Source organism: Misgurnus anguillicaudatus, chromosome 5 (genome assembly GCF_027580225.2).
Source record: "Misgurnus anguillicaudatus chromosome 5, ASM2758022v2, whole genome shotgun sequence".
In the NCBI taxonomy this organism is placed as follows: domain Eukaryota; kingdom Metazoa; phylum Chordata; class Actinopteri; order Cypriniformes; family Cobitidae; genus Misgurnus; species Misgurnus anguillicaudatus.
Genome location: NC_073341.2, coordinates 39,763,090 through 39,790,752, shown reverse-complemented (window position 1 = coordinate 39,790,752; position 27,663 = coordinate 39,763,090). Strand labels below are relative to the sequence as shown.

General features: G+C 35.4%; 1 protein-coding gene across 1 annotated transcript in view; it reads left to right on the top strand.

The window, feature by feature from the left end:
* ptpn18 (protein tyrosine phosphatase non-receptor type 18) overlaps positions 1–22,632 on the top strand; it is a 29,581-nt gene extending 6,949 nt beyond the window's left edge. The window contains exons 4-17 of the mRNA XM_055168754.2: positions 313–408; positions 524–562; positions 658–726; positions 954–1,016; positions 1,342–1,484; positions 1,922–1,988; positions 3,971–4,048; positions 7,443–7,520; positions 11,631–11,722; positions 17,078–17,376; positions 20,384–20,406; positions 21,290–21,320; positions 21,521–21,616; positions 22,085–22,632. Of these exons, the coding sequence (XP_055024729.2) occupies positions 313–408; positions 524–562; positions 658–726; positions 954–1,016; positions 1,342–1,484; positions 1,922–1,988; positions 3,971–4,048; positions 7,443–7,520; positions 11,631–11,722; positions 17,078–17,376; positions 20,384–20,406; positions 21,290–21,320; positions 21,521–21,616; positions 22,085–22,158 (1,248 nt within the window). The 3' untranslated portion in view covers positions 22,159–22,632. The remainder of the gene's footprint in view (positions 1–312; positions 409–523; positions 563–657; positions 727–953; positions 1,017–1,341; positions 1,485–1,921; positions 1,989–3,970; positions 4,049–7,442; positions 7,521–11,630; positions 11,723–17,077; positions 17,377–20,383; positions 20,407–21,289; positions 21,321–21,520; positions 21,617–22,084) is intronic.
* Positions 22,633–27,663: the final 5,031 nt, after the last annotated feature.

Here is a 27,663-nt window from a genome sequence, read left to right as displayed (position 1 = left end):
AAATACCAAATTTTGAGCAAAAAGCTAAAATTATTGCATTTTTTGTAAAGGACCATTATTAGAGATCAAATTCAGAGAGATGATCAAACATACACAGATTTTTTACTGATTTTGGATCAGTGGATGCTTCAGTGTTTTATAGGTTGTGTAAGGGCGCCACCGAGTGGATAATAGCGGAAATATGGATTGCCGTAAAAACTCGTCATTGACAAGAAAGCGTTTTCTCTTGGATGACGAGTTAACTCGAAAAGAGTTGAGGGTTAAGAGTTTTCATATTATTTAAGGCCAGTTTTTCTCATATCTTTCTTTTAGGGAGCGTCTGGAAACAGGACATACATCGCTACTCAAGGTCCTCTGAACAACACTGTGGTGGATTTTTGGCGTATGATTTGGCAACACAATGTTAAGGTGATCTATAGCATTACAAGCATGTCTAATTGTTTCTGATAAATGCATATTAATGATCATATAAAGTTGAATACTAAACAAATGCTATTGACTTTGTTGTGTTATGTTCTGATAGGTCATAATCATGGCTTGTAGAGAGTTCGAGATGGCAAGGGTAATCTTTATCTTCTTCAACCGCTTCGTCTCATCCATCAAATTATTCAAAAGCTGAGATGATTGCAGGTTTTTGTTTTCACCTCTGTTTTTTAGAAAAAATGTGAAGTCTACTGGGAATCAACCACAGGAAAATCCATTTTCGGCCCCTTTACTGTCTCGACTGTAAGTGTCGTCTATATGAACAGTATTTGTGTTTTGTCATTCAGAGCTGATGATGTCATTCAGTGCATGACACAAGCAGGATTGTCTTTATACGCAATCACATACATTTGATGTTATCTCCACGCTTGGTGAAATATTGACGTTTTCGTAAGCAGTTGGATGCATGTGTAGATTGCAAGACCGACAAGAGGAAATTCGTCTTCTGATTACTATAGTTTCTTCTGCAGCTCGAGGAGTCCCATACAGATGAAGAAATCGTTGTTCGGACATTGGTTGTAAAATTTTCTGATGTAAGTGTGCACCGTTTTCAAAGTAGATATGATGTAGACCTGATGTAATGACACTTATATTTATCTGTTCCCAATGGTTACTCAATTACAACCAAAAGAGTTGCATTAGAGGAACCACCAAGTTTTAGACTTCACACGGCACTTATTATTATTATTATTATTAAATCAAACCACAAAATTGCTATTTTAAATGTTTTGTAAAAATCTGTAATGTTCCAAATAAGGAAGTGCTGTGATGATATCACTGTTGGATATTTCCCATTGCATCAGGCATTTCAATATGACATACAAATAGCACAGGACGTACTTTCTTTTTTCTGTACAGGAAACTCGAAAAGTATCTCACTTCCAGTACACCACCTGGCCGGATCATGGAATTCCAGACGTGCCGGATGGCATTCTGGGTATGATGGAGTTGGTTCGCCAAAAACAGGCCAACCAGACGGACCCTGTAGTCATCCACTGCAGGTTTGTGTCACACACACACATCCCTCAATCCTTTCCTCCAAGTCCCCCGCCCGCTCCCCATTGCGTGATTGCCTCCGTGTTTTTCTACGCCTCTGACAAATGACCCATCTGTCCATGAAAATTCATCAGGTCGAGCCCGTCCGTGTTGGTAGGGCGCAGCAGGGCCGGCCTGTGTCTCTATGGTTCCATGCATTTTAATGTCACCATTTAAATGAAGCGAGACATGTTAAATATTCAGCACCTGATGTGAAGCTGGAGAACCAGTTAACTTCCAGACTTGAGCACAAATTCCCTCATTACCCTTTCTTTATGTACACGAGAGAGGCTTTGCTTGACAATATGGCTTATTATCTCCCCCTTGACCCCTTAAACTAGATTCAGGAGAGGATCGATCATATCACCATATGTAAATCTGACAGGTTTTCTTGTTTTTACAGCGCCGGCTGTGGCAGGACCGGGGTCATTTGTGCTATTGACTATGTCAATGATCTAATGCTTTCAGAGGTATTAAACACATAACTGTACAACACACATATGCAACAAATCTTTATGCATGTTTTGATTTTAGTGAACGTCTGTGTTTATTAAATTTTGCTATATTTAAATCCAACCCAAAGTATTACACTCTTAGTAATCTGAAATACATCATCATATTAGGGATGTGCATCTCCGTAAATCTACTGATACGGTTCAACACAATGTCATCCAATGCAGTATGATGCAATGAAAAAATATGATGCTATGAAATGTAATATGGTACAGATATTTTCCACACATTGGATTTGTACATGAGCGGTGAAACCATTATAAGACCACTTTAATGATATTGGACCCACTCACTTTTTCTCTTATTTAGCGCATTTGTCTGTTCACTTGTCAGCAGTGTTGGGTGTAACTAGTTACTATGTAATTAGTTACTGTAATTTAATCACTTTTCCTTTGAAAAAGTAAAGTAAGGGATTACTCTTATTTTTCTTGCAATCTAATAACATGTGTTTGGCCTATAAAACAATTATGTATACTATAATTCAATAGTTGATTTAACATGGTTTTAGTTTACAAATCTGGTTGATTATTATTAGCATTAATATTAATTAGATGTTGGCTGTTTATTAATACTTAATAGCATATAAACATTTGTACCAATACTTAAAATTAACAACTTCTTTAGTATTAATAAGCAGTTGGAGTATATTGAGGCAAAAGTAGTTAATAGTTCGTTAATAGAGAGAATTGGACCCTAAAGTGGGACCAGAATAATTGATGTACTTTTATATATTAGTTCTTCAAGCCATTTTAAGCCTATCCTTGTATCATGTACTAAATAGGATTTAGAAAGTAATTAGTAATAAGTAATTAAATACTTTTTGGAGAGAGTAATTGAAGATGTAATTAGTAACTAGTAATTAATTACTTTTTTTGAGTAATTTACCCAACACTGCTTGTCAGAGCACCGTCAGTCAAACTCATTCCACTAGAGAGGAAAGCCATAATAAATTAAACTCCGTTCCACATTTTCCCGCTGCTGCATCCTCAAATCCATTCCACTTCACTCATTTAAAGGCGGGGTGCATGATTTTTGAAAAACGCTTTGAAAAAGAGAGTTGTAGCCAATCAGCAGTAAGTAGCGTGTCTACTCACCAAAATCGTTGGTTGCATATGTGTGGGGTGGGTCTATCAAAAGGTGGTTCAGATTATTATTATTGGGGTAGTGGCGTGTTTGTTTATGTGATTTCATATATCAACATTGGCTTTCAGAGATCATGCCCCCCCCCCTCCGCCTTTAAAGCCCATAAAATTTAAACTCCATTTTGTGTTTTATACTACTTTCGGCAACTGTACTCCCGTGACACAACAAGATAATCAAAGCTTTTAGGCTATAATAGCAAATGTTTTCATTAAAGGGCACCAGAAGAAAATGCCATCCACTCCCGTAAAAGCTTTGAACCCACCCACATTTTTTTTGCTTCTAACCCCTATGGATTTGTAATTACTTGGTAGAGGATAGCTACATGTTATGCTGTATGTGACTTTCATGACACATCTCGGTTTCCACAGTGTTGTGATACGCCAACAGGTGATAAGTCAGCAGGACATAGCAACAGTTTAGAAAGCAGAGGAGAAAGCAGATCTGAATACATTTTGTGAAGGCATTAACAAAGAAACTCAAATAGGCCTGTCAAACGATTAATCCTGATTAATCGCATACAAAATATACAAAATAAAAGTTTGTGTTTGCATAATAAAAGTGAATAAATACACAAACATCCATGTATATATTCAAGAAACATTTACACGCACACATGCACACACACACATACATGGATGTATGTTTTTATTTATATACATGTATTAATTTATTAGTTTATATTAATATGGTTTAATTGTTTGAAAGCTCTTGAAATTGTTCATTTTCTTTGCCTAATATTTAGAATTATTGCAGTAAATTATTCATAATACATTTTTGGCCTATGTTCTTCTCTCAGCAAATAAAGGAGGATTTTAATATCTTGGACCTTGTGTTAGAGCTCAGAAGACAGAGACCTTCAGCTGTGCAGACTAAGGTAACATCTGAAAATGATTTTTGCACTGCCAGAATTATCATCTTGATCTGGGCTGGGTTTCCCGATAACGATTGAACTTAGCACTTAAGAGCGCTTTCTACGAGCTACTTTATGAACATTCGTTGTTCGTCTACGTGCAAATTTTTGCAGAAGCTTCTTTAGGCTAATTATTTTCAGCCGATGTGCACTAATATTTTTAATTTTATTATTCATAATTGTTCAAAGACTATTTTAAATGTTTTAATAATTTGTGCATAATGAAATATTATTTTCCGTATTTAGTTAGGAGTCGTCCCACTGCGAAATGCCCTCTGCATTTAATATTTTAGTTTAGATTATTATTATTATTAGTTTATATTATCTATGTTTATTTATTATTGTGGATTATTGCATTGTACCATAAATATTTATTTGGTTTCTTTAATTAGATGCCATTTACCTTCAAATTTTTTTTAGATGTATCAATCGGTAGGAACCATTTATCAATTTGCACAAAAAAAAACACAAAAAAAACTTTTTTACCAACTTGTACCAAATACGTTTTCCTTTTTTATTATTTTATGTTTAGTCATTTAAATTTGATTTCTCATTTGAATTTTAAATATATTATATTATATATTTAATATAAAATAAACAAAGAAGAACCCAATAAATAAATAAACATTTAAAACATTAAATTATCGTCATTGCAGGAGTGCAATTTGCTGGTTGTCCTGTAGGTGACCTCGTAACTGTGTTGTCTTACGATGCACTTATGAATTAACGATTACTCCAGACCACTCGTAGATCTACAATGATTTTCAAGTGCTACTTAAGTTACGAAGCTTTTGGGAAATGGCCCGTAATTCTAAGATGATTCGTACCATCGTTTTTACGATCTACTTAGCCTTACGATGCTTTTGGGAACCCGGCCCTGGTGGTTTGTTGGGGAATTGCAGGGGTTTGGTAATAATGAAATAATATGGCGGTATTTATAATGAAAATAATACTATTAAAATGTTTTAAATAGATGAAAAATACATCTTTTAAAGTTAACTATTCAAATGCACTATTCAATTATTTAAAATGTTTACTTAAAAACTCACACGGCATGGCCGCGGGAAGTGGGGGTGCTGCGGTGCTGCAGCACCCCCTGTTGGCGAGAGGGAGATTTTTTTTAAGTAAAAATTTTTGTACAATTTATAGATGGGTTGCTCGGCGACGTCATTAACTGGTTGCGAGAGGCAGAAAGAAGAGACGTGCCTTGTGTTGTAGGCTAGCTGTGTCTGTAAGTCAAAATGCAAAGGAGTTGTTGCGTGGATAATAGTACCAACAGAGTCAGTGCTGGGTGCCTGATGTTAACATACCAGTAAATGCGACTATTACATTACTAGCCTAACATTATAATTCATACATGTATCACAGTAACACTGCAAAAATAAAGACAGAAAAACAGTTCCAACTAAAACCAAGTTTTATTTATATACAAACAATAAAGAACGCTTCAATAATTAAGGTTGTTGCAGTAGCATATCAGCTCACCAATCGGGCTTTCTGCCTCCTGGATGCTCGCACACCCTGTAATGTTTGTAAACCGGCAACCCCGTCTATATTTTACTTATGAATATTTTAGGAAATTATTTTTGACACACGTAGGTTATTACGTGTATTTTGGATTTTAATTTCATGTGCCTACCCATCTCCGTGGCCTCATCCGAGCGCACTTCTCCGCCTTGCGTCTTTTTCTGGGTTCGCACTCACCAGGACCCAGAAAAGACTCACACACCTTTGGCTGATGCATGCCCATACAGAAATTCTGAACTCCTTGGGCATTAGTCCCCTCTTGAGAGACTTTGGACTTTATTATACAACCGGCGCAATGCGCGACGCGAGTGTCTTTTGCTAGAGTAAAGAGCGCGTTGATAATATGCGCATACAGTATTAACGGGATTGTTATCACATACATGGATGCGAAGCAGCACAAACACTCCTTTTTAAAGGATTTAAATGTAAAAGATTATTATTGACTCTCTTGGACATATATGATGACCGATTATGAGACCGTAGAAGACGCAAAGTAGCTGCTTCATCTAAATAAATGCTTTGCTTTTAAACAAATGCATCTATTTTTAAATGTTTTTTAAATGCTTCCCCACGAATTTATTGTATAATGACTCTTCACCTGTGGATATGGTGAAATGAGAACGTTTGTAAATTCTTTATCTCTTGTTTGTAACAAATAAAGTATTTTTAGAGTACAAACCTTATATAAAGCCTAATATATTCTAAAAATGTAATTATACAGCATGTATTTCTTTATAAAAGTATACAATATCAGAACTAAACCCATTATTATTTTTGTTCAATGTATGAATTATTTATAAGTTTAAAAAGCCAGCAATAGTACTATTTAGTAAAAAAAGGTCTTTATAAGGTATGTAATTTTGAGAATATTTTACCACTGTTAATCGACGTGTGATACTAACTTAAAAACGAAAGTAAAATATGTTCGTCTGGACATTGAAAATTTTGAAGTTTATTTAATATTATATGTTGTTATAATATTATATGTTGTATGTATATGTATATATATATATGTGTGTGTGTGTGTGTGTGTGTGTGTGTGTGTGTGTGTGTGTGTGTGTGTGTGTGTGTGTGTGTGTGTGTGTGTGTGTGTGTGTGTGTGTGTGTGTGTGTGTAATGTATGTCTGAAGTTGTAACGAATTTCCCCTGGAATTGTTATAAGTATTTCTGCTTCTAATTATTAATAGCGCATATATTAATCTGTGGCCGGTTGCATAAACATAGCCGTGACGTTAAGACTGCGTCTTAAGAATAATTCTGACTAACTAGCAATTAGATAGGGCTAATAAGTCTTATTATTTGGATTTAAATAACACCAATCTACCTTTCTATGTAACATACTTAAAATAGTTATGATCAGTCTTGAAGAAAAAAATTCATGACTAACTTTTAAGACTAGTCTTAAAGTTTTATGCAACCGGTCACTGACGTCTGTGTGTTTCAGACCCTGCTGTGTGCACTAAAGTGTATATGACAATAAAGTAGTGTGAAACTCAATGTATTTATTTTTAAAATGGATTTTAAATGGGCCTATAGGCTCATAGGTTTTTTTGTAAAAAAAAAAAAAATTCACAGCACCCCCTGTTCAAAATGACTTCCAGCGGCCCTGTCACACGGTGTACTTTAAGTAAATAATTTAGGTCGATGGGGTTCGGCTGACAAAAAAAGTTTGAAAAGCCCTGATCTAAATCATCAATTTTATTTGAAGACTATCATAATCACAATCTTGCGTGTGTTTGTATCACTAAGCACATGTTCAGGTATTTATCCACAGTATTCCTTTAATGTTTATATATCTTAATGTCAAGTGTCTCTGTGAATCTGCACGCAGGAGCAATATGAATTTGTCTTTCATACGGTGGCTCAGATGTTTGAAAAGCTTTTGCAACAGCGAAACAAAAACACCAAGGTAAGATGTTGTATAAATCGGTAACACTTTAATATAGGATCGTATTTGTTAACTTTAGTAAATAGATTAACTTATATAAACTAACAAAGAGTATTATAGTTTTTTATAATTTATTAATTTTTGTTAATATTAGTTAAAGCCAATGTTCATACCAATGTTTGGCCATTGTGCATTAACTTACAATCAGCTCAATAAATATTGGAACAAAGGCACATTTTGTGTATTTTAGCTGTTTACCAACATTTATATATAGTTAGAGTAATATAATAAATATATTAGCTTAAATTGCACACTCTCAGCTTATGTTTAATATGTAACTCCCCCTTTTTGGAGAGGTCAGGAGTGGTGGGACAGTTGACTCAAAAGTTGTTTTAGGGACGGGTATTGTCTCTTTGTCAAATCATTTCCTTATAAATAAAGGATGTTAAAGGTCAGAGTTGATTTTTAGGCGTGGCATTTGCATTTGAAAGCTGTAAACCCACATCATGTTTACAGATCTCCATGCAAGTGATACAGGCCATGTTTAGGTTTCAAGAACACAATAAATCCATCAGTCAGACAGGAGGAATATTAGTAGTTGCCAGATCAACAATTACAGGTACATTCTGAATAAAAAATGAACGCCATTTACGATAACAATGGTTGATGATCACATTATCCTCTCCATGATAAAGACAAACCCTTTATTATGTCCAAATGAAGAAGGAGGTAAAGATGGCGTTGTCAATCAAAACAATAAAGAGACGATCTTACAAGAAGATCACCACAAGATGCAAAAGCATCAAGAATAGGAAGGGTAGATTAGACTCCTAAAAAAAGTCAGAAAAGCTGTATAAAAGCCTTATTTGGAGAAATGAAACCAATATTAACTTGTAAAAGACTAATGAGAATAACAATGATGGAGAAGTTTAAGAGCATCTCATTATACGAACAGACAACATCTTTATTGAAAAAGTGTTTAGGCAGTATGAATGCATTTTCATGCAGGATTAATCTTTCACTTCTCTGAACATCGTAAAGGTTTTTTTCTTTATCATGCGAGATAATGCCATCATGCACCACTGTTACCTAATATGGATGTGTAGGATTTCTTTTGTTGTTGAGCACACCAGTGTGTTATTGTTTTAGTCACAACCTGTATTTGTTGATCTGTCATCTCCTAATAATGCCCCTGTCTGACTGATGGATTTGTTGTTTTTGAAACATAAATATGGTATGTTTCACTTGTATGGAGATCTCACTGAACCACATGATTTGGGCTCACACCCATAGCTTCCAAGTTTAAACGCCACAATTAAAAATCAACTCCAGACCTTTAAAGGGACATTCCACTTTTTTTGAAAATATGCTAATTTTTCAGCTGATCTCTGGGTCTGGCGCTAGCACTTTTAGCATAGCTTAGCATAATCCATTGAATCTGATTAGACCATTAGCATTGCGCTCAAAAATAACCAAAGGACTTTGCTTGCTTGCTTTGTTTGCTTGCTTGCTAGAAAATCTCAACTTTAAATTTTTTGTCGGTCTTAGTACACAATGTAACTACAGAAGAGTCAAGTTTTAAATAGGAAAACATATCTAAACTCTTTTGGTTGGCAACGCTAATGGTCTAATCAGATTCAATGGATTAAGCTAAGCTATGCTAAAAGTACTAGCGCCAGACCCAGAGATCAGCTGAATGGATTCCAAAAAGGTAAAAATCAAATGTTTAACTCTAGGGGAGCTGGAAAATGAGCATTTTTTTTTTTTTAAAGTGGAGTGTCCCTTTAAAGATCACCTATTTCATTGCTAAAAACCAGGTTATTTTGTGTATTGGTTATAATGGAATGTGTTCACGTAGTTAATGGTTCAAAAAACGCATTATTTTCTACATACCGTACATTTTTGTTGCTCCATAAATCCCTCCCTTTCTCAAATGCACTGATTTTGTACAAAACTCATCGATCAGAAAAGCGCTGTGTCCATGATTGACCAGCTAATCTGTACGTTGTGATTGGCCTGAATACCTCTGACGTAAGCTGGAAATGTGACGCTCCTTACCATTCGCTCACAATGCAATGCTGACAGGAGTTAATATCGTCTTTAATACTTTATCAATACAAGCCGAATTTGATCCAGAAAATGCCGATGACCAAACTGATTGATCAACTTTACCAGCGCGGCAGAACGTAACAGATTGGTAAGGTAAGGATACTAAAACATTTAAACCGTATCTGCATTTGTGATCATAGAAACAACACGATTATGATAATGACCGCCGTGTTCACGTCAACCAGGCCGGGAAGTAAACAGTTGCCTACAATCCGTGTGTTTGCTGCAGTCCAAGAAAAGAGATTTATGTTGGAGACGATAACTCACATTATCGTTTACTTTGGGATTTGTACCTTTTGCATATCGTTAAAGGAGCATTTCATCCGTAGAAACATTAATCTTTATTGAAAGTGTGTTATATTTGTAGGTGAAATTTAACATACATTTAGATTTTGGTGCCTATTTGACCGAGAAAAGGGGTGTTTGTAGTCTCACTCCCTCAACAAAGATATTGGACTTCCGTCTTTCAATGATGCAAAATGATGATTTTTACATCATTGAAAGAAGGAAGTGCAACACTGAAATCTGTATTTCTCCCGTCTCAGCGGGAACTGAAGAAATGATGCATGACCATTCAAAAACATGACTGGGGTTCTAACTATACAAAGCTTAATGCAAATGGGTGAAGTGTCCCTTTAACATGAACTAATACACACTTACACACCAAAGGAAATGTAAAATCATGAATCTGATAATTTGTGCTATTTAACATCCTTTTATGAGAAAATTACAACTAGAAAATATGTGTCAATAAAACAGCTTTTGAGTCGGCTGTCCCATTGCTTTTGGCCTTTTCTGGGAAAGGGGGGTGACATATTGAACCGCTGTAATTCATAAATCCTTCAGACAATTTGGATGTGAATAAAAGTGAGAGGTTGTGAATACAGTTATTGTATGACTGCAACTATATATAAATGTTGGTAAACAGCTAAAATATCAACTTTTAATTTTATTAATAAATGCTATAAAACTATTGTTAGTTCAGGTTAAAGGGCACCAAAATGTACTTTTACAAGGTGTTTGGACATAATGGGGTAGTTTCCCAGACAGGGCCTAAAACTAGTCCCAGACTAACTTACATGTTAGTGTTGTTTTGACCGAAAACAACTTCCTCTGTCATATCTTAAAATATATCAGTGTGAGTGTTGTGTCTGAAGATGCACACCAGTAGTGTTTATTTATACATTAAATGACTTAAATATCCTAATTTAACTAAGGCCTAGTCCTGGTTTAAGCTAATCCCTGTCCGCAGTGTGTGAACACAACCACCCTACATTGAAAAAATCCAACCACTCCTTGTTTTTAATCCGCATTAAACCAAAGCAGTTGATTCTCTTGTAAATGTGAGGTCACATTGATAAAGCCCCGCCCACTTACAGTAAAAAAGGCCATAGGTACCCTTTAACTAATACATCAATTAATGTCAACAAATACAACATTATTGTAAAGTGTTAACTATAAATTAAATGTTTAATGACTTTCATCTTCCTTTGAATACAAGTGAAAAAGTGCAGACTAGTAAAAGTACTACACTCCAAAGTCTATTAGTTGTTCTGCATATGGAATGGGTTTATTGTGTTTATTCATCCTCATTTTCTTTTTGTTATTGTATTAAAAACAGAACTGCATTTTATGTTCCCCTGAAGTAATAAAATCAATGTAAACAAAAACTGTCGCTTTCAAAGTTTCGTGATCTTTTATAGTAAACATTTGACTGAGGTTGCGCTTTTTCAATCCTTGCGGTTAATTTCTCTGAATCTTTCTTTTTACTGATTAATACACAGCCGGTGTGCAACTGAGATATGCATCACACATCATGTTTTACTTCCTCAAGACGTTCAGCACAGAGCTTGAAAAAAGAAGTATAGCAGGAAACACTGTCAGCTTCCTCTATGCAAAACGCTCAGTTGTCCTTTAACTGTTAAACACAGAGACAAGTTTTTATAAGTGACGGCTTTCACGCACCGTGCATGTGCTTCACATTTCTTTTGCTTCCTTTTTTTATATATTTGAAACAAAAAGGCTTCAGAGTCTCTCTACATCAATGCGGTTCTGCCGAAGACTCCGTTGAAGTCAGGATCTCTAAGCTGCATCGACATACCGCAGAAAACAAGGTAAGACCGCAAACAACCATATGCCATGTTTTTTACTGTTTGCAGTCAAAACCAGTGCGGGTAACACAACCACAGGCTAATTTAAGATTGAAAACCAGTACCAATCTGGTAACTAGAGCGTTGTGACGCAGTCGAGCGTTTAGTCAGTCGAGCGTTTAGTCGGTCGAGCGTTTAGTTAGTTTTGTATGCTACAGGGAATGATTTCTTGTACAATTTTTTATTTCTTGTAATCTTTGTGTAGTTGGTGTATTTTTGAAAAGGTTATCATAGTTCATAATGTTTGCATTGGCAGTCAAATAATGCATCCAGCCCTCACTGGTTTATGGTAAGATTTGTGTTTTGGGTGCCCTCGTAATGATGATTGATCAAAATATTTGAATGTTAATGCTGAGCAAACAAAGCATTTAATCATTCCTAAATCACCGTGTTATGCCATTGTTGTTCCCCGTGGATCAATAACATATTTCATACCAGATATTGAATGCCAATGGTGGCAGTCGGTCATTAGACGTTGCTGTAGATACGCGGGCCGCATTTTGCTAATGTATTCGAGCCGCCCAAGGCAAAATGTTCGAGATAAAGCATTTCCTTTGTGTCAAAACATAACTTTATTTCACTGTATGAGTGAATCTTCTGAGGATCGTGATTTCTAAACTCTTGGCCATATGGTTATGAGATATTTATTTTTGTACAGTTAATTCAGTAATGGACACACAAGAATAATATTTTTGCTTCTGATTAGATGGAAAATGTCCTGTTGTCGTAATGTACAGGCTTGCCAGGAGATTGCTATGCAATGCTTTTTAACCCAATGCAAATGGAGTTGCTAGGGTGTCGATAATTCAGCCAAAAATGTTTTTTCTATGGCATTGTGAAGCACCTTTATGTGTACAGAATAAATGTGACCCCGCCTGTGAAACCCCGACTAAAGGTGCATAAACTAAGAACTAGTATTATCTGGGGACCTTGATTTAGTAATTCGCCCCTTACATCTGAGTTTTGTGTGGCCCGTTCACACGGCACAAGCAATCCTGTGACTTTACTTAAATTTATTGACTTATCTCCCAGAATTGATGCTCAGGCTTTGCGTCAAACCTTGTCCTATATACACAACGGCATGACATGCGGTAAAAGGTACACTCTTAAAGTGAATGTGTGAAAATAACACATCTTGTGTTAAAATAACACATAATGTGTTAAATAAAAGTAACACATCCTTTCTGAGAGTTTACCTTTACCATGTTAATCATATTTTTGTCCTAATCATCAGCGTCACGAAGCCGTCACGTCGGGCGTCACACGGTTCTGCGATGACGTGGCTGACAGCTTTGCCTGAACTCAGAGATCTCAATTAATGACAGTTCTGCACATTCTGAATATTAATTATGAAATATGGATGAGGAAAGATCAGAAATATATGACAAATCCCTCAAGTTTCACAAGGAAAGCCATAAGAAGCAAAGGGATGTGTGTCTGTATGTGCACTTATGAGCTGACGTGCGAGAGAAACAGAGAAAAATAGGCGCATGGATAACAAAAGCCTTGAAAAATGATATACGTCCTGCCACGTTGCAGAGATGCCGATTCGCACCAGACAAATAGTATCACAGGACCTCGGTGTTGGGCGAAATACGGTAGGTCAATTGCGGGGGAATTTTTACTTAACAAATTACAGACATGGTCGATTCGCACGGGATTAGGATCACGGATAATCTCCGCAATAAATCAAATCACTAGAGCTCACCAGGTAATACTAATCTTGTGCGAATAGGTCTTAATTTTGAGATGGACAGGGATTAGAATAGTCCTAGACTAAAATAAATGTAAGAGCTGTCCAAACTTAAACTATCTTAAAATACACAAGTGCCCTTTGTTTAGCCTCAACATGCACACAAGTAATGTTTTTAGTAATCCATGTTTGTTAAAACTAGTTATATTTCCTAATTAAACTAAGGTCTAGTCCTGGTTTAAGATAATCCCTGTCCGTAAAACCACAGAGCATCAAATTAGTCACAACCATAAATATGACCAAAAAATGGTCTTTTGTGATTATTGCTGTAATGACAATACTGAAAATACTAAGATTAATGATTTTATGGATTTACGCTTTATTATTCTACCCAAAAATACTTAAACTTGGCTTGCTAAAACATTGACTTTAATTGTCTCTGTGTTGACTTTAGGCACAGAAACACATGTTGCTTCCTATATCATTTATTTCATTTGTTTTCTATCATTAGGAAGTGAAAACGGACCGTAATATTAATTTGCACAAACGACAATCGGGTCAGTGCAGGGCAAGGCATAAATATTGTGACTTTAGCTTGGTTCTTATTTCGTGTCATCTTCAACATCTTTGACATCTTATCTGTTTTGTAGCCCAACTTCTGACAAGATAACCTCACGTTTTAAAAAACATTTTAAAGCTGCTTTTGGATGCTGTTGCGTGATAAAATCTGAGTCTGAATATGACACGCAGCACCTGAAGCGCACATTCACCGCTCAATGCGGTACAATGTGCTGAAAGTGTCTACGCTTTTTGAACATAGGGGTGGCCGATACGACCAAAATCTTATATAACGGCAGGATTCATTTTATATCACGGCAACGATATGGGTCACAGTAATATAAGGTGTTTTTGTTTTTAAAATATTCAATGCCATCAAATTTTTATCATTCTCACAAAAAACAAACACAAGCATAAAAAGAAGACAAAACTCAAGCTCACTGAAGATAAATAGTGACTGATGTAATAAAGATTATAAATAATTGTGTGTGTGTGCGTGTGTGTATCTTGAAGTGGGCGTGTAACCTCAATAGCGACGATAGTCCAAAATTTCTACTGGTTTATCATACCTTCCGGTTTATCGCCCACCCCAAATATATATTAATAAACCTGTTTTCCCATACAGCAAAAAATTTATATTTTATAATATAATTTTAAATATATTTAAAAAATATACAAAAAATGCTATTTCGCAATGTATATAAAAATAAATATATTTTAAATATGTATATTCACATCGCACTGGAAAAAATACTTGGTGTTTGTGTTACAAACCTGTAAACATAAAAGTTTGAAAATGTTAAAAGTATATTCAATTGTAAAAATATACTTTATAAACTTTATATTTTTGCCATTAGGTTGTACAATTTTAAATGTATTTGTTACCTTAAAATATTTATAATTATATAATAGAATTTTTACCATATTGGTTACAAGACTTTTTTTCCTTATCACTAAAAATGGGAGACTCTCAGATTTCATATGACACGGACAGGTAAATTATACAGTCCTTCCAGAAAAACGCGGAGTTTTTTTGTGATTGTTGCGGGCAAAAATCCTCGATTTTGCGGCACGTTTTCTAAAAAAATGTGATGGAATATGCGGGATATTTGTGCAATTTATGCTATGGAATTGCAGGAATTTGTGAAAATTGCGGAACTTGCAAAAACTGCGGAAACTTGCAAAAGCTGCAATGATGTTCACGTCACATAATCACGTCACTTCATAACGTTCCCATGGCAATAGAGGACACGGCTGCGCTTTTGGGAAGTAAATGCAACATTTTTCAACTTTCTGCTAATATATATGTGACTTTTTGCTACGAAAATGCGGAGATTATGAAATCATGCAAGCCCCGCATATTTTGTGAGCAGAAATATGTAATTAATGCGGTGAAAGTGCGTCGTATTTGGAAAAATGCAGCCCCGCATAAATATGCAGACTTTGGCTGATGCAATATATCGCGCGATCGCACAATCGCGTTTTTCTGGAGGGACTGATTATAGTTTATTTGTAATGCAGCATTAAATATAAGCTTGTTTTAAAGGTAGAGTATCACATTTTGAAAAATGGTAGCCGATTACCAATGAAATCATGATCCCACCCTCCTTTTCAAATCGACATCCAAAGTCACGCCTCTTTCAAAAGACATAAACACACCCAGATCAGACGTCCACATCTCATGTCCATTCACCAGAGAGAAAACTTTGCAGTACAAAGTGAATAACACTTCCAAAATAACCAACATAAACAACGTGTTTACATCAGAATTAGTAGTAACTATATCGTTACGCTAATCCGTAAACGAACACAAATTTCATACTGTAAGCAACACAATGTTTCATCAAAGTAGAATATCTGAATCCAACCTAATACAAACATATCGCGTACCTACCTTACCAAAATAAACAGTGCAACAACCTTTTCAGACCCTTTGCCTCCTGCAGCTGTTTGCATCTCGTGGTAAAGCAGTAAAGTTAGCGATGTTCATTTGGGTTTTTGTTCTTTGCTGATCCAGGCAGTTTTTGCCGTTGTTGTTATAAAAGATGTCTTTCATTTTGTGGCTCCTGTGCAGTTTGTCAATTCAGCAGAAAAGTTTGCCGTTCTCCCTCTGTTTACAGACGGGAGGTGAGCGCACGTGAACACGCCGATGACGTATGGTGTCTGCGTAAAAAAGGTGCGCGGTGGGCAATCAAATTACGCTTACGGATGAGGGACAAAAAAGGCAACGTCCGTTCGGTCCGAGATCTATGATTGGTTGAACATTTTTTGATCCTATGCCTTTCACAGATGACATACATTTCTACAAATACATTTAAACAACTTAACATAGTGATTGCTATCAGGATGTGAGGAGTCTTTTAACCAGCATAACTAAAAATGTTTCTGGATCAAATGAGATACCTTTAAAACAGGAAATTCTCTAAAACATAATTTTTGGAAATTGAAATTAATCAAATCTTTGACATGGCCTTAGTCTGTATTAAAGATATTAAGGTGATGTTTTCACCAAATGTTCTCTACTTTTTTTGTATAAAGAATTATTTTATGTAAAAAACACACATGCATGGCTTCGATGTACTTTTGTAAGTTGCTGTGGATAAACGTATATGCCAAATGCCTAAATATTAATGTAAAATGATAGCGTACTGTTACAAGAGCCCAACCTTCAAGTCTCTGTTATTTGATTTGTTTATGACTCACGTCCCTCTTTAAATTCAAGATTCATTTTTTTAAAATAAATATGTACTCATGTCTGTAACACAAACAAAAGTTTGCTTCAATCATTCGTATGAGTAATGTTAATGTTTGCATGAGGTTATTTATGAATTATCATAAGAGGAAATTTAGCAGATGATTGTATCCAAAGTGACTCACATTGCATTCATTGTGTACATGTTATACCATGTATGTATATGTGTGTGTTGACTGGGCATCGAACTCGCAACCTTTGCGCTGCTATGCAGTGCTCTACTAATTAAACTACAGGAACATGCATTAGCTATTATTGTAATTATTGTACTATTAATTAACTAATAGATATATCATGTACCTGTCTTTGGTTTCAGATATCCACCTCTCAAGTCCAGATTATCTCATCCTCCTCCTGAATTCAGTATGAATGACACTTACGCTGTGGTCAACAAGCCCAAACTGCATCCTCCCACAGTACATCAATATGACAATGATAATTTAAACCGAGGCAATAACAATGCTCTCTATAGTACGGTTAAACCTAAAAACAGACCTCTATCAGCTTTACCCATGACATTACCAACCACAACTGCTTATGACAGACCAACAGCCAATCAGAGAGCATCGGTGGGATCCAAAAGGACAGATAATGAAGGTTATGAGGTATTGCCAGGTAAGGAAAGTTTGTATTTGCTTTTCAATTAAGCTAAATGTTCAATTTGATCTTAATTTTGTATGTGTGGCGTTTGTAAGGAGTAAGTGAGCTTTGAATCTTTCCTGATGATTGAAAAAAAGGCAAAAGTGGTCCATATGTTTACATTAAAGTCCCCCTGTACTCATCTTTTAGTATTATAATAGCATATATAAAAGTATGACTATTCAAAGTAATTTCTTCATGCTTTAAAACAGCTTGAATATGACTCTACACCTTTGCTTTATTTAGGCCCTGTTTGATTAGAGCATTTGCGTTTTAAAACGGCATTTTAAAATAAAAACGATCCTTGTTTATACTGGCATTTTTTAAAAGAAACACTTCATCCACACTATACACAACCATAAACTCATGAAACATGACCAATCACGTAACTGGGCATGTGCATAAAAGTGTAAAATAACTTATTACTCTAATAATAGCTTACCTTTGCGCATTTATGAAGGCTCGGGGTGTGCGATATTGACAAAAATGTATACCTGGATCCTTTGCCGGAAACTACAACAGACACTATTTTTGAACCTATAAAAATGTGTTTGGGAAAGTCTTATATTGTTCTAGCTCCCCCCACAACATATTAATATGATTAATAGGTTAATGTTGATGTTATAAACCAAACAGAAAGGTCTTTATGATTTAAAAAGGAAGCATTCAAGTGAACAGTACTAAACAGTAGCGAACTGGAAGCAAAAATAAATTTTAGCAAATGCAAACTTAAATCAAACATAATAAGAGGTGAAGTATAGCCTTAGCCTACAGAAATGCTTATTCCTTTAATGTGTAGGGAGTTCCTCTTCAGCCATTTCACGCTGTTATATTTATAATAGTTCATTGTTTGCAGTTCATATTTATGATCTTATAGTCCATTTGAACATTTTCAAAAAACTGATTGTATTCTTCAGAAAAACACCAAATAACTTATTTTCTCTTACTTGTCGCTGTTCAGTGTGCAATTAATGAATAAAAATTAATTTGACGTTAATTTTTAAAAGTGTGCGAGGTTCGTGCACGTCCTCTGCTAGCAACACAGAAATAGCAAAAAGCGCAATCGGCTAACCGAGCATTAAATATTAATATGACGTTGATTTTATTGTTTTTATTCATTTATATTCACAAAACTTATCAGAAAATATCTATTAAAATTAAGAGACAAATTATATGAAACGAAATTCATTTTAAAGTAAAAAACAAAACTTAAATTAAACTCAAAAATAATGTCTGACCCATTACAATTCTCCCATTATATTGGCCTTTACAACGCCCTATATGACGTTTAAAATTACAGTCTATCTTTCGTAATAAGCTAACTAAATTTAAACAAAACATAAACAACATTACAACAATATTCAAACCCAACAATACTCAGACATAAATATAAAACAGACATTATCTATAAGGATACATGTTAAAACGATCTCATATAGCGTTTATAATAGCTGGTTAGTAGATGTTTACTATTTTTGGCAAAACCTCCGTTGCAAACCTACATTTACCTGAATAAAAATAATTTTTACTTTGAAAATGATGCGCTGTCACGTTAACATCAGCTGTTCATTTACATAAGACTCCGTCTACGTTCATTTACACTGCAGCGCAACCCCGAGGTTCGCAAACTAAAACAGGGTCTTCAGCGTTTACAAACGACTCCGTTTATGAGGGTCAAAAACGGTGGCGTAGTGTAAATGAAAGGCGTAAACTTGGCAAAAGTAATGCGTTTTAAAAGGTAAACGCATTAATGTAAACATAGCCTTAGTATACGCAGATTTATGAATATGCTAATTAGTTCCCACCTCCACTGTTTCACACCACCTTTGACCATAGATATATATGTAAATAGATGCTACATTTGACAGACACATTTTCAGACACATAACTGCGAAGTCCAGTTTCACACAATTCAACTTTATTTTTTAGTGCTTATGTTAAGAGGTTAGAGAGCATTCACATGCATGCATGTGTGTAAGTCCATGCGGCATACTTACATTATATCTATAGCTTGAACTACTGATCCACTCGTTCAACTGTGATTGGTTAGATGTTTGTGACAGCGATTTTAAACTGTGAGAATGAGACTGTTTTTGGAAATTTCCAATTTTATGGAGAAAATGCTCTGCACGTGGTTTGTCTTAAAGCTTATTAAAAACACCACAGACATATAAACAACAATAAAAACTTAATTTTCACCACAGGGGGATTTTAAAGAAGAAAAGATCCTTTCTTTCTCCACTACAAAGAACGTTTTGTTAAACAGAAAGATGTTTTGGGATGTTAAAGTTTCTTTATTGAACCAAAAGTGTCTGTTTTCATGGTGTCTGGCAGCATTATATTTATAAGTGTGACAAACACATAGCAACACCCTTTTCGTTATGGTTTCGCAGTGCCACGCACCAGTTACTTTATGCTCTTTGTAAATGTGAAACTCTGGTTGGAAAAATTTCCCATGCATGGCCTCTTAAATTGAAAATGAATTAAAACAGACAAAAAAATTAACTGGCATGAAATGCAGGCTTAAAGGAAGAAACATGATCATGTGACAGTTTTAAACAGATCAAACTTTTGTGTTTATGTGTTAAAGTTGGTGTTATAGATAGAAATCCTCTATTCAAATATTTGATCTGCTTTTAATGTCACTTAAACCTCCAGGAATGTGGTTAACCTTCAAACATTCATATTATTTACACCGTTATATAATAATATGGTATGATATGGTAGTGGTATGAAGAGGTACTAGTATGAACTCTTTGGGTATACTTTATTGAAAGGGTACCCCATTGAAAAGACAGATAGGGACCATTTTCTGAGCATTTATGCATGATCATATTACGGTAGCGCCAATGCAATTGAAACCCCCGTTTTAATATACATACAAAAGATGCCTATTTGACAGGAAAATAATTATTTTTCATTACCCATAAATAAATTGAATTTACATGAATAAATCTTTATTTGTGCCTGCATTTTTTTTTAGGATCGTTGGGCAGAGATGCACAGGTAACTTTCATTATTAAGTTTTGTTTCTCATCATGACAGACTTTTAAAAAAGTGCTATCATCGGATAACTGCCCCCTTAGAAATTTGGTAAAAAAAAAGGCTGTGCTGCATCGTGAATAAGTCACAGCTTAGGGGGGGGTTTTGCCACCCATTCAGCCGTGACTTATACACGTACCTCATTGCTTTTTCTAACCTTACAGTACAAATATTAACCTCCTAATACCTGAGCTTTGGTTCGTCTTTTTTTCGGATTTCTTCCAGCTATTTGGGGTTAGGGAGAAGAAATAAATATAATAACCATATATTTTTCTTTGAACATGAAGCAGTGTAATTGTCCATGTTTGTGTACAACAGGTAGTTACACAGAATTAACTATTATAGTGCAAAAAAAAATAAAATGTGGACATCCAGGTCTTACGAGGTTAAGCAATACTATGCATCAATGCAACTTTCATGAGAAAATATCCTTCCGCTAGAAAAATAGTCCCTGACCGACTGTGAACAGTCATACACAAAATCATTAAGTACAGCAGTCAGAGCTGTTTTATCATAAATAAAACACAGCTATTGACCAATAAGAATCAAGGACAGGATCTAACTGTTTTACAAAGAATTTATAATGCATACACACAGTATACTGTACCGTACTGTATGTTAATGTGTCAGGTTTTATCTTCTGTTTGTGTTTCTCATCAGCGTTGCCTTTTCCTGTGATATAAGACTGAGATCACACTCAAATTAACAAGCTTTAGCATGCACACAGTGTATTGAATTAAAAATAACCTGACAAATTTAGCGACCCTAGTATGTGTTGAACTGATGCATGCAGTTTTTTCCTATCACATGAACAAATGTCATTGAATATATCATTTCTTTTTCTCAGCCACACAAGTCTTCAACATCATCGAGTGCATGTAAGTTAATTTATTATAGTAACTATAAATATATATTTTTTTTTTTGGGGGGGGGGGGTATTCTTGTTGTTAATGACATCAGACTTTCCTAAAGACTCCTTATCAGCAGTAAGCAAACAAACGTGTGAGATCACAGTTTCGGTTTCTCACTTGCTTGGTTGTTGAGTTGTTTATCGTCTGTATCTGTGTTTTTTCCTCAGCTGAGACTCAGTCCTTTACAAATGATGATGATGATTATGAATATGTGTCAAGCAATGTAAAAGATACCAGCAACCTGTTTGCACCTAGCAGTCTGGGTGGGTAACACGGTTATATCTGATGCACACATTAGAAATATAAGCTCGGCCTAGATGAATATTTAGGTCTGGATTATTTTTTATTGGGTTATTGTCTTTGGAGATGTTTGTATTATAATTTTTCAAAATGTTAGGACTAGGTATTTAAAAGCACCCATAATGTGTATACATATAAACTGTTTACTTGTAATTTAGGCCTTATAATCTAATAATCTAAATCAATCTATATGAATGTATGTCTTAAATGGTTAAAGCTGAGCTTTCTAGATCATACACACCGCAGAAAGCACCACAAGATCTTAAGACTAACAATATTCATCATAACACATCTCAAGTATGTTTTTTTGCTTAGACGGATATGACTGTTACTCGTATTTAGTGTTAGGAACAAACCCATAACAGTAATCCTGGTGCATTTCAATCACATTTATTCATCTGTTTTGATGGTCATTTATTTGTATGTTTCAGGTTTCAACAGCCGTGTAAAGAAACCCAAAGGCCCTCGAGACCCACCGGCTGACTGGAGTCGTGCAGAAAGATGAAACAGACGCAGGTTTTTGCTTGTGTGAAAGCAAGACAGGCGTGTTTTGTGGACTAAGAGTCAAATTCAGTAGATGCAGCTGTTTTGGGACTGATAAAAAATATCCTTTTTTTTGGTTTTTATGTTAATAATGCATAATTATTGTTTTATCAATGTTTGTAGAATAGATATTTTATAAATACAAGTCTGAATGCTGGTGCGACAATTTGACCACAAGCACGGTTATTTAAATCTTGGGGTTTTTTGCAATGGAAACAGTCGCTGCAATTTATTTTTTGCTGACTATTTTGCATATTTCTCTGATGTTAAGAATAACTATTTGAATTATTTTAAGAATGGCTTCCTGAACGTTGAGTAGCCTTCACTGACATTTTAAATGTGGATGGTGATGTGTGTAAATCATGATGTTTTCATCTGTATAAAACAGGCAGCAAAAATATAATGGCTCAAGATTCATTAAAAAAAAAAATAATAATCCTCAAAGAGTCGAAAACCATTTTCAGGTTTTAATTTTTCTCTGCACATTAAACGTTTATATTTGATAAGATCAAGGATTTCTTACAAAATGATCCCTGTGTTATTGTTGTGATATGGGGTTAATGTCAGTAGAGGGCAGTGTTGAGGTGTAATTTCACTTATTAACTCTCGAAAACAGCATGATCACTCAGGTCAGTGTAATAAAAAATCAAAAGTTTATTTATGAATTTAATTTTGTGATATTTGGTGCACTTTTTTTAATCATTAAAGAAGTAGTTTATGAGATAAAAAATCTCATATTTTACTCCATGCATGATGTATATGGCCAGAGGCATCATGCCCATTCAAACTGCGAGCCAAATGGATTTTGCATGTAACCCCAAATCAAAGAAGTGTCCATTAATCTGTTACTTGCCTTTTTATCTGTTTAATATGCACAATATTATCAAATCTGTGCCGCCTCCTTGTTACTTTTCAGAGATTTTTGCCGTTTTGGTAGATGTTTGATTGTGTTACATGTTACTTTATGTAGGCGGCAGACACAACCGCGCAGTCACAGACGTCATGTAAATATCAATTAATTGATATCAGTATTTGATATGAATGTTAGTCAACACATTTATTTAGGTGGTTTTTACATGAAGGCAGGGGGCTCAGAACTTAGAAAGTGCCATGGAAAAGACTGTGAAAGCTTGTTTTAATGTATGCACAAAGTATGCATGCTGCGCCTCCTTAAAAAAAAATGTTGCACGACTCCCCTGTATATGCAGGATTCCCTAAAATATACATGTATAGATACAGGTCATTGAAAGTGCTTGAATCTATTTTATGCAAGAAGTTTTCTGGAAAAAAATCCATATTATTCCCTGTACCTTTTTAAGCACACTTGCTAAACTGTTCACTTTAAATGCTTATATCTTCTGTATGCAAATGTTGATTCATACCAAAATGCTTTTTTGCATAGTTGTGTTTGACACATGAAAACGTCTCTGGTTACGTATGTAACTGTTGTTCCCTGAGAAGGGAATGAGACGTTGCGTCTCTCTTGCCATACTTCCTGCGTCCCTATAACGCCGTCTTTGGCAATATTTCAGATAGCGATATACTTCCTGACTACCACGTCACCCTGTCTTTGTCGTTAAGCCTCACCATTGATTGAGTTTGATATACACATTCAGACACACTTACCACTGGAGGCGTCCCCAAAGTGTCACCGCAGTGATGCAGCGCGAGTTCCCTTGAAAAGGAACTGTAACAATGTATCTTAAAAGGTAACACAATGTAACCTTGATCTCACTTGAAATGTGTCCCCACATTTAGTCCTTGAATTTGAGGGTATTGGACCTTGAAAGGTCCTTGTATTTGAAGTTAACTAAGGTGTGGGAACCCTGCATATTAATTAATTAATGTTAATTCAATCATGTGCAACCAGTGTCCAGTGAACTTTAGTTGTTATGTGTGTTTTGTCAATGACATTTATGCATCTGGCAGATGCTTGCATCAAAAGCAGTACATTGCAAGCTATACATTTTTATTACATGTTTGATCCCTGGGTTTAAACTTATGACCTTTTGTGATGCTAAACATGGGGTCACGCGAGAGCCAATGAGATTCGAAGTTATTAAAGTGTTACCATACTCTGTTTGTTTTCATTTCAGTTTTGCCAGATCTGCTTAAAATATAAATTGTTTACAAGTGTATCATTTCATTTCAGAAGACATATTTACCCACAGAAGTCATTATTTACAATTATTAAAGGATGGATGATGCGCTTTGGATGATGTCGAGCCCCATAGAAGATAAAAACACGAAGGCATTTTAATAAAAAAATGAAAACTGTTTGTGTGCAACTAAAGAAATGAAGTCATATACATCTGTGATGGCATGAGCGTGGGTAAATTATCAAAGAAATTAAATTTTCCGGTAAACTATCCTTTAAAAGGATTTTGCACGAATTAAAGCTACCGAATATGAATCATTCCCTGTATAATTTCATATCAACCATTGCAACAGAAGAAAGTACTGTGCTTTTACATGACATTGTTTTTTATTTTAGTATATAAAGAGATCTATATTTGGTGCAGACAATCTGTTCTCATCTCAGAGATGAAACTATAAAGCTTGCCCTCTAAACTCCGGTGCGATTTTATTTCCGTCATGAAAATCAATGTGTATCTTCAGTTGTGCTCAAAGCAGTAAGCATGTTTTCCCAGATGCACAGTATGTTGGCACTGTTCCTGGATCTGTGTGTGTGTGTGTGTGATGATGAATCACTCATGCTGTATGGTAACAGCAGTATAATACAGAAGCGCTGTGAGATGTTCTCTACTGTTGTTTACATCGTGTTAAACATACATCACCTGCTTAAACATAATTGCTTTATTGCGGCTACAGCACATGAAGTTTTATGATGATAAAATGCTTGGTGTTTTTTTTTATAAAGCATAGATGCTGATTGGTGCGGGTGTTAAAACATATGCATGACACAGATTGAATTTTGCACATTAAAGGTCTTTGTATGAGGGGGTCTAAGCCCCCTAGCAATACTGTATTATAGAAAATTACAATAACTACAGATGCGTTTCCATTACCATTCAAATTGTGAATTAAAAAAATATATAAAATGGAGTAGATGCATCAATTTTGCGGAAACTCTTATATATCACAAAAGAGTTTTTACACTCGCAGCATGAGGTGCTTTTTCAGTTTGATAAAGAAATATATCGCAAAACTGCAATGGAAACACATGCTACATTTCCATTACTCTTCAAATTTAGCAATTTAAAGGGGTGGTTTAATGCTATTTCATGCATTCTGACTTATTAACAAAGTTTGTAGAGTTGTAATCCTCATGCTAAACATAAGCAAAGTGTCAAAAAAGCACATCTACACACCAAAGGAAATGTAAAAACGTAAATTGAACAATAGGTGCTCTTTAATGGAAACAAAGCTACTAGCTACATTTAACGACTCCTGCAAGTTGCACAAATTGAAATAGCGAATTGAAAATGCGCCTAAAATTTCACATAAACTCCCATATATAGCAAAAAGTTCATATGCTCAGATGAGGTGGCTTTTCAGGCTATTCGAAAAATAAATATATATCAAAAAACTGCGATGGATAAAATTATTTTGCATTTACAGGTGACCTGACATGCATAGAAGTCGCATGATCGGTCTTTAAATACAGGCGGTATGTTTGATTGGAGGACAAGAAAGAAGAGGTGTGGTCGACTTCATGTGACGTCACAAGAACTGACAAGCACAAAAAAAATTAAAATAAAGCGCAAGCAATTTGGGAGTTGACTGCTCTGTGCAACCTGATCTCACAAATTTTTGTGGTATAGTCACGGAATATTTTGCTTATTTATTTGTGTCATTGTCACGGATCTCTGCATTTTTGCATGGGTTTGGGTTAGGATGTCACTTTAACTATTGATTTATAGAATTTTTTCCAGATTTTTAAACAATTGTCGCCTGACGTTATGGGTTAGATTTGGGGTTTAGGTTAGGATGTCATTTTATGTTACACAAAGTCGTTTTAACCACAAACCCACGCGAAAATGGTAAGAAAATAGGAAAAAGAATTAAGTAACGGATACGTGAAACTGACACGGAAAAGAAAGTCCATGGTATGGACACGGAAAAATGTGGAGATCCGTGACAATGATACAGAGCCCCTAAGGGAACACAGAGAAAAAATTAAATAAAGTCTAGTTTCGCGTGCGCACGTCATACTATCGTGCGCGCACATGAAACTTTCGCGACACGTGAAACTACCGCCTGGGCATGTGAAAGCAAAAGTTTCAAGTGTTCCGATAGTTTCACGTGCGCACATGAAACTAAACTTTAGATTTTTTTACTCCAATGTCACCTTAGCAGCTTGGTACAATGAAACGGATAAATGACCAAAATATTCTGTGACTATAACACGGAAATTTGTGAGATCAGGTTGGCTCTGTATGCTTTCAAGTCGCTCCGTGGTATTTTTCTCTCATCTGCATGACGGTCTGTGTAGCGTTGTATGAACTCGAGCACATCCATTGCAATGGTTTTTGGATTGACTTATTACGGGACCACAAACTGCGCTTTAGTCGCATAACGTCTGTTAATAGAAACACAGTCATTTCGCAAGTTTTTTCTCGACATTTAGAAAGTAAACTTAAGTTTTGCGCAAATCTTTAATGGAAACGTAGCTAATTTTGTTGCATTTACAGGTCACCTGACATGCATAAAAGTCACGTGATCATGCTTTAAAAACACAAAACTTCCTGGAAACACCCCATACAAGGCCACTCTCAACTAAGAGGCTTTCCTTACCATCAACACTTGGAAATCACGCCTGCGTCTCAGATAAAAAACAGGTGTATTCGACTTAATGTGGCGCTGCATAGACTGACAGGAAGATTTAAGTATCACAAAAAAGAATTCGAGAACAAACTGCTTCGTATGATTTCTCGATTTGCTCTCGCAGTAGTTTGATGTTAGCATCAAGTTGAACGCACCAAAGAGCTAGTGCTGTGGCCGTGATACTTAAACCTACCAACATCTATCGCCATGACGTTTGGAAGGACTTATCGCAGGAGGGAAAATTCAATTTTAGTTGAATAACATCGGATAATGGAAATGCCGCCATTTCGCAATAGTTTATATCAACTTTTATAAAACAACGCAAAATAATCAGACCAGTAAAGGACAAAACATAATAGAAATATACCTAGTCGTTATTTTTGATGTACTTTTTAAATACAATTTTAATCATCCAGAACAGAAATAATGTCCTTATTATATCCAAACATGTTTTTAAGCTTTAGTTAGATTATTTCTGAGTGTTTCAGTATTACTGACACAAGGCCAGCATCAACTCCACAGATGGTTGTGTAACAGAAAGGGAAGAGAAAGTAAAGAGAAACAGAGAAGTTGAAAACCAAAATAGCAATAAATAAAAGTCTGTGAGGAAAGCTGGACTGTTTTCTGGTGTTGTGCTAATGGCTGCTCTGTTAGCATTAAAGCCTGTAGGGTAAATGTG